Genomic DNA, 7,988 nt, shown 5'->3' with positions numbered 1-7,988 from the left:
ATTCTCTTAATGAATAGAATGATTTGTTCTAATGGTGTTTGTAAATAGGATCTGAAGTCTGCATCTTGTACAGCAATTAACCACTAAGAAGAGTATATGCAGTGTGTTATTTGTTGAAACCGTACTTCCGATTTAATTAGAAACTGTCTCATTGCTGTTTATCAATAAAATTTTGAAAAAAAAAAGAAATACAAAACTAATGCAAAATATAATCATTTAATGGAAAATTTAAAAAAAGATATGCACATACAATAGCAAAGTTTTACATTTAGTTGAGGTAGAAAAATGCAAAGAGATATGAACAAATACAAATAAAGGGGAAGAGAGAAACTGGCTCTGCAGAGCAAGCTTGAGCTGAGTAAAGGAGAGGAAAAATAAAATCTAAAATAAAAAACAAGTATAACATAAAAGCACATCTTGAGGCACAAGACTGACTACAAGGAGGAAAATCAGGATAGTAAGCTTTTAATGATGTCTCATTTATAACAATTCATTACACATATTGTGGGTTCTCATGAGAAGTCCACATATGGGGTCCTGAGAATTATTCTGCGCATGTGTCCTGGGATCTTGTAATGAACTCCTCCAGCCATCGGGGGCTTGCCCTGCCTTCCTACCTCAGTGGTAGAGTTATTCTGAGACTGATATGTACATAAGTAGTGATGGATTGATTATAGGCTCTTCTAATTTTGTTTCATGCTGATTTTATTCTACTTATGTAAGGTATATGGTAATTCATACACATGAAGCATTCTATTATACATTATATAATATATATTGAGTCATTTTCAGTCTATTCAATTTTGTGTCTTGACACCCTATAAAACAAAGGAAATATAGTTGCAAATGCAAAATTGAATAAAAATTGATAGTGTTGTTTTTAAATGGAATTGTTAAAAAGGATTTATAAGGTTCTTTCACCTATTTACACTGTTATTTATTTCCTGAAAATAAAACTAGAAACAAGACAAAATGTGTAAGAATAACTCCATAGAGCTGCTAGATCAATATTGTTGAATGTATAATTTTGAAAAATATTGTCTAATTTTCCTTCTGATAGGTTGACATACATTCTCATTGGCAATGTGTGAGACAGCGTTTGCTTTACTCCAAAGCGGTGAATACAGTATACTTATATTGCTATGAAGGCATAAATTCAGATTACTGTTAATCTCATAAGTAAACATAGTATCTGAATTTAGTTTTAATGACATGACTCGAATAAAGGTTAAGACATCCCATTTCACATATTTATGCAACTTTTAAATTTCCTTTTCTATGAATTATGTTATTGTTTACTTTCTATCTCCCTTTTGAGTTGTTATTAATGTATATTTTTAATTTTTTATTAAATTTAATGAGAAAACATAGCAATGAGATAGTTTCAAAACAGGTTAGTAGGACAGTTACAATTAACGCATTGCATATTATTGTCTTCATAGTAATTATTCACAGTACAAGATGCAGACATCATCTCTTGTCTAAATAAGATTAGTACAAATCTTCTTCTCATTGAACTAAGAGAAAGTAGCTGTATATCTATCCTAATGATTTTGTACATGCATATTATTTTTCACTACAAAGTAGTCCTTCATTTATATCCCCCTTTTTTGTTTTGTTTTGTCAGAGATGGGTGTTCCATTGCTGTTAGAGAAGCTGTATTTGGAGAAGTCTTTAAAGGACCTTTTCATACTTGATGCCAGTTCAAATATTGTAGGTACATTAATTCAGCAAAATATTCCAATATATCATCCAATAGTCCATAATAGTTGTGGGTTATCAGCAGAGCTGGTAATTGTCAGAAGTTGTTGACTTGAATTTTTGACAGTTCAGCATATTAATATGGATTTACTTTTGATACCTTGTGGTTATACTTTTCTGCTGGATGGTTAAGACCAAATTAAAACAAGACCTATATAACTAAATCTGACAAGGTCAGTCAAATCCCCTCAGGATCTACCCTGAAACCATGCAGAGCAGCTTGTAGATCTTTTGTCAGTGTCAGCCATCTGGATGAGTCACAGCCGTTGCTTGACCAATTTGCTCTCTGTGAAATTGTTATTCTTTTAAAACTGTATTTCTGGAATTGCTTTGTGTAGTGAGGAAATTAGCTCTTAGTCTGTGACATTTTTTGCAAATTTCAAAAATCGGTTTGTTTATTTATTAATTATTTGGACTTTGCTTATGTATTAGTGGCTGGTTTTCCCCTCTGATGTAGAAGCTGGTTTTTTTTTTTTTAAATGTAGCAAAGCAGTGACTTTTTTTATAGTTCTACATTTTACCTTTTTTGTTTGTTTGTGTGTGCAGGGTCTCACTATGCAGTTTGGACTTGCAGTGATCCTCCTGTTTTCTGCCTCCCTAGTGCTGGGATTAAAGTCACACACCACCATACCCAGACTCCATCATCAGCTCAGCATGCCCAAGCAGTGGGGCTGGTGCTGCATGTAGTGCCAGGGATTGAACTCTGGCCTCATGTGCTTGCCTAAGCAATGTAGTTCTATATTTTAAGCATAGAAGACACTCTCCAGCTTAAGGTAAAAAAATGTTTCTCCCCCCCCCCACTGTTATGGTTTTTGTCTAGGTATCCCCCAAAGCCTCATGTAGTTATAAGGTAGACTCCTATTGTTTGTGATTAATCCATGATCCAGTGCTGGGATTATGGGTGTGAGTGCTACACCCAGCCTGGGGCAGATAGCCTGAGTGCAACGTAAGAGAGACAGACTCACTCTCTATTGTTGTTGCCGCTACTCCTCCCTTTTGTTCTTGCTGTTTTGCACCACCATGAACTGCCACCCTCTGCCATGTACCAGCCTGCCTTGGAGCCAGCCGAGTATGGACTGAAACCCCCACGACTGTGAGCTAAGTGAATCTTTCCTTCCTTAATTTTGGGTGTTGGGTATTTTGTCCCAGCAATGAGAGAAAAGTAATCAAGCCACCCACTATTTATTTTTACCATCCAATTGGACAAAGAGGCCAGGATAATAAAACTGGTTTTCACCTATTTCTTTATAGCTCTTCACAAGTAGCACATTTCATTTTGAAGTGTAGAACCACTTGCCACTTACTATGTTGGGATCCTGGCCTGAACACAGAAAGGATCTTACTTGTGCGTCCATATCACACTTCGAACAAAACCTTATCTAATCAGCCTGGTCATCCTGAGGAGAATGCACTGGAAGGATGCAAGAGTGGGTGTGAGAAGGCTGTCATTATCTTTCAAACAGGTGTTTCTAGGGCCCCATCCTGTAGCTGGATATGACAGGTAAATACAATAAAACGTTTTGTTCTAGTAGAGAAGTCAAAGAGGGAACAAATAAATACAGAAGACTAGGGAGTGAGAATTGCTGTCAAAACACAACAGGGTGCAGGGTGGAGAGCAGAGGTTGCCATCTTTTAGAGACGGCTGACAACGTGACACTTGGACTGAGAGGGTGATATTGGAGCAGGGACTTGGGCGAGCGAGGACTGGGCAGGAGAGGGCAAGGGGCGTCTGGCAGCTGTTCGGACTGGGAACGGCTTTGGCAACTCTACCAGCTTTGAGCTTTCTTTCCAGAACTGTGAATGAGCGTTGATGCAGCATCTGTGGCTTCGAAAGGATTTTCTGGCTTTTCATGGAGAAATAATTGTAAGGAACAAGAACAGAAATGAGAATTAAAAAAAAAAAAGAAGCAAAAGCACTCTACTCCTTGATCCAGGCAAGAGACTAAAGGATTAGATTATGGTAATGGCCGTGGAAATGGAGAAAAATGAACCTAAGTGAGGAGTTAATAGGTAGCATGGGTGAGATGTCTCTTTCAGAAAGGGGGACAGGGAACTATAAATAATGTCTTCCAGATATTTATTTATTTATGTAATCTTTTATTTATTCATTTGGTACAGAGTCTCACTACACAGCTCAGACTCATAGTGATCCTCCTCCTATCTCAGCTGCCCCAGTGCTGGGTTTCAGTGGCCAGCTCAGCATGGGGCCAGCACGGCACATGGTACTGGGGATCAAACCCCGGTCCTTGTGCTTGCCAGGCAGGTGCTTAGAGCACCAAGCTATCTCCCCAGCCCCAGCATATCTTCCAGATTTATTAAGATCTGCAACACTGAAGTAGGAGCAGGCTTGGTAAATCATAAACATCACAATTTTACTTTCTTTTGAGGATTTAGGCAAAATCAGAGTGAGCACTATTTTTGGACTGCTGTGAGAGAATCAGATACGGAGGTTTAGTATGGGAACATGGAGGTACTACCTGTCCCTGGAATTTTCTGATGATCTGATTTAGTTGAATAGCTCTATGGAAAATCACAGGAGAACAAGAGGTTCCTGCTAGAGGAGGTTGCACGTGACAAGAGTTCCAGGATGATGCTCCTGTTTTCGCTAGGCATGGTCTTTCTGTTCAGCTGGAACTGGGGTAAGTTCTGGGGCTTCAAGGCCACTAACGTTCATTGAGATGGGCAGATGCTAGAGAAGAAATTTTAAAACTTAGGTTTTACAACTATGCAGAAGTCTGTGAACTGTGACAAAGGATATTTCCCCCCTTCTCTTTACAGGTGCACAAGGTGCTTTCAGAGGTATGACTGTTAGTTTAAAGTCCTTAGACAGGTCATTTGTAACATGTTTAGGAATAAGATCTTCAGACAGGGCTATAATCCATCTTAGTACAGACTTTGGAGCTTACCTTCTCCCAGACATGTCTATTTCTTGGAGTAAGGAAGCTAAAATCCCTTTCTTTGCTTCCTTTTTCCCCTTCCTGGACAAAATCATCAGGCTAGGATAATGGATTTATTTCTTGAGGGCTGTGGATAAACTTTACAGGAACCTACACTTCTTAAAATAATGTACAACATTTAGGGTATGTCTGCATAGATTTTTCTCTCAGAAGATTGCCAAAGGAGCTCTAATATAGAAAGGTTAGGAGCTAGTAAGCAAAGATAATCTGCAGAAAGCCCCTAGTTCAAGAGAACCTCCTCTAGACTGCATGTTCTGAGTACCTCTTTCTGTATATGGCAGATTCTGCAAGACTATGCTATAAATGTAAAAATTATCATCTTGGACATTGCTATGGAGTCATGGATATCTGTTTCCTGAATTACAAACAATCCTGTGCTACAGAGAACATTTATATACTCACAAGCAAAGGTAATAGGACATAGAAAATAATAGGGAAATAACCACCTGTTCCCCTTAGAAGCCACTGTGTTTCTTGTCCATTTGTTTCTTGCCCTCAGAATGAGAGCTAAGTCAGGTGGATGAAGATGGGTGGTCATGCAGAAGGGATGAAAAAGGTGGATTTTTCCTGAAGATGATATTTGGCCAAGGAGATGCTAATGTCCTTGGTAAATTAGGGAAGAAAATCCACTCTCTGGGTCAGCAAAGAGCAGACTCAGCTTTACACCTTATTTAGGCCTAGAAAAAGAGTAGAGGATGCAAAGATGGGTTATTGTCAGGAATATGATAAGAGGAAATGGGAGTCATTACAATTGTGTCTCTTCTCTTTCACCTCCTCAGGTCGAAGTATGTACTATCGTTCGAAACTGTCATGTATGACCAACTGCGAGGACATCAACTTTCTGGATTTTAACAAAAAGACAGAGCTCATTTGCTGTAAACATAACAACTATTGCAACCTCCCTGTGGGACTCTAGTTCTCCATCTCCCTGGCCTTGGGGTCCTTCTTTAACTACCCTCTCTACTTCCTTCCCAAAACCTGTACTTTGTTTCGTTCTTCTCTCCTAACCAATGGTAGGAAATGAAAAAGTCAGCTGAAAATGGAAAGATGAGCAGTCATAGGAGAAACAAGGGTAGGCCAGCTGAGGCCAGTTCAAACACTAGACCATGTCTTTGAACAAGTTATCTTGGTCACATCTGGTAGGGGGGTTTGGATTTCGCATGTTTCTGCTGCTGTGAATAGTCTCATACTTGGTTATTTATTATCTCTAATATGAAACTGCAAATTGCTGAGCCAAAATAATACTAAATTTACATTGAGAATTCTGTGACAATATTCTTGTGTGCACTCACTTCCTTGGGGTTGGGACTTGGGTTCAGATTCTCTCAGGATTAACCCTATGGCTTACCAGCATAGTGCTTTTGTCCATGGGTTCTGGAAGTAGGGGAGAACTAATCCCACCTTTCTAGTGAGACCCAACACTTGGTCTTGTTAGTTTGAATTGTAGAGATAATCAGCCAAACAGGAGCTGCTTCGTTCTATGGGCCTCAGATGATAAATAGCTGGCCCTGTTCCTCAAGGTAGGACTGAGTATGTAGTTCAGGTTTTTTTTTTTTTTTGTTTTTTTTTTTTAATTTTAGGGAAGGTTCTACAGGTTGTTCAGGGTCTCACCACTAGATTGGACTTTTAGTGACCCACCTGTTTACAGCCTCCCAAGAGCTGGGATTATAGGCGCACGCCACCACACCCATTCTCAATTGCCCTCTCAGTGCGCCCTGGGGGGACGGGGCTGGCATGGCAGGCCTAGGGATCGAACCCCCGGCCCTGCACCTGCTTGCATGTGCTTTAATCTGCTGAGCTATTTGGCCGGCCCTGTGGTACAGTTTATGCTCCAGAATTTTCCATGGGATTTAACTGCACCACATACTCGGCCCTACCTTGGTGTACAGGGCTAGCTATTTATTGTCTGAGACCCACAGAACACAGCAGCCCCTATTTGGCTGATTAGCTCTACAATTTGAACTAACAAGACCAAGTGTTGGGTCTCACTAGCAAGTTGAGATTGGTCCTTCTCTAATGTGAGTGTAAAACCCGTATTTTTTTTCTTGCTATTTCCCCTCTGACTTTCTCCCCCGGGCCTGGAGACCAAATCCAAGGCCTTGCAAATGGTAGGTTACTGAGTCACACCCCCAGCTCTTTTTTTTTTTTTTTTTTTTTTTCTTTAAATGTTAAGAATGGAGTCCTGAAATTAAATGAGGTCAGGTTGAAAAACAAAGTTTTATTTTGGCCCTTTTGAATGAAAGTATGCACTGTGTCTAAATCAATTATTCACGAGTGAGAAGAATCTGTTTTAGAAGCTTCCTTACAGTCAAAATAACATTGTCCTAATCCTGGAGGTTCTTTTCTGTTTTCCCTTGTCGCGGGATATTCCTTCCGGTTCCACTTTTCAGCTTGGGCACTGAACAGAGTAAGACCGAGGTGAACCTTTTTCTCCATATGATGATGAAACAAATGTCTGTCCTTTAATATGTAAATTTGGCCGGGGAGATGGCTCAGTAGAAAAAGTGCTTCCTTGGCAAGCACAAGGGCCTGAGTTCATTCCCCGGTTCTGCAAAAAAAAAAAAAAAAAAAAAGTACATTTGATTCTTCCATGATTTACATAGTTACACAAGTTTTTCTTTACCTATCTTTTTAGGAGCAGTTAATTTGGCCAATAATCTATTAATTTATAATTGGCTAAAAAATAATTCACAGAACTTTTCACACTGAACCAAAACAAATTTAAAGTGAATTAAAACAACAACAAAAAACTCCCTTGCTTTTAAGTTTTGTTGGGACCATCATTATTTCAACTTTTAATGTCTTCCAGGCACATGCTAAGTATTTTTAGGTATCATGTAATATAGTCTTCACAACTTCCTATAGTGCAGCTATTATTGTAAGACAATTTAATAAGTGAAAAAACTAAAAAAAGGTCTGGTTAGATTGACAAATATTATATAACCGTTTTCCTGCCAGGCAAGGTGGCGCACACCTGTAATCCCACACTCAGGACTCTGAGGGAGGATTGACATGAGTTCAAGGCCAGCCTGGACTGTGTAGAAAATACAAGGCCAACTTGAACTACAAAGCAAGACCCTGTCTAAAAAAAAAAAAAAGTATTCCAGTTACTCTTTCTGCGTAACAAGTTGCTGTATCCACCAGAATTCTGGGTCAGAATTCAGAAAGCAGACACTAGGAAGGGCTTGTCTCTGCTCCTAAGGATTAGATGTAATTTAAAACTGGAGACCAGGGCTGGCGAGATGGCTCAGTGGTCTAAAGCACCTACTT

The 7,988-nt window shown here is 39.3% G+C and overlaps 1 protein-coding gene across 2 annotated transcripts; it reads left to right on the top strand.

Moving 5' to 3' along the window:
- The first annotated feature begins 4,333 nt into the window (after positions 1-4,333).
- Pate2 (prostate and testis expressed 2) lies at positions 4,334-6,248 on the top strand. Of its 2 annotated transcripts, none has more exons than XR_002818118.1 (3): positions 4,334-4,400; positions 4,540-4,560; positions 5,498-5,580. XR_002818118.1 is itself a non-coding variant. In XM_004641394.2 (3 exons), the coding sequence occupies exons 1-3, from the start codon at positions 4,349-4,351 to the stop codon at positions 5,632-5,634; spliced, it is 339 nt and encodes a 112-aa protein (XP_004641451.1). In that variant the 3' UTR covers positions 5,635-6,248. The 2 variants fall into 2 exon arrangements, 1 of the variants encoding a protein (XP_004641451.1); XM_004641394.2 differs by lacking the exon at positions 4,540-4,560 and adding an exon at positions 5,012-5,128 and having other exon boundaries at positions 4,349-4,433; positions 5,498-6,248.
- The last annotated feature ends 1,740 nt before the right edge of the window (positions 6,249-7,988 follow it).

This window comes from Octodon degus, unplaced genomic scaffold (genome assembly GCF_000260255.1).
Source record: "Octodon degus isolate 3935 unplaced genomic scaffold, OctDeg1.0 scaffold00136, whole genome shotgun sequence".
Lineage (NCBI taxonomy): Eukaryota > Metazoa > Chordata > Mammalia > Rodentia > Octodontidae > Octodon > Octodon degus.
Note: the sequence above shows the minus strand (reverse complement) of the source record. Positions and strands in the feature narration are given on the sequence as shown.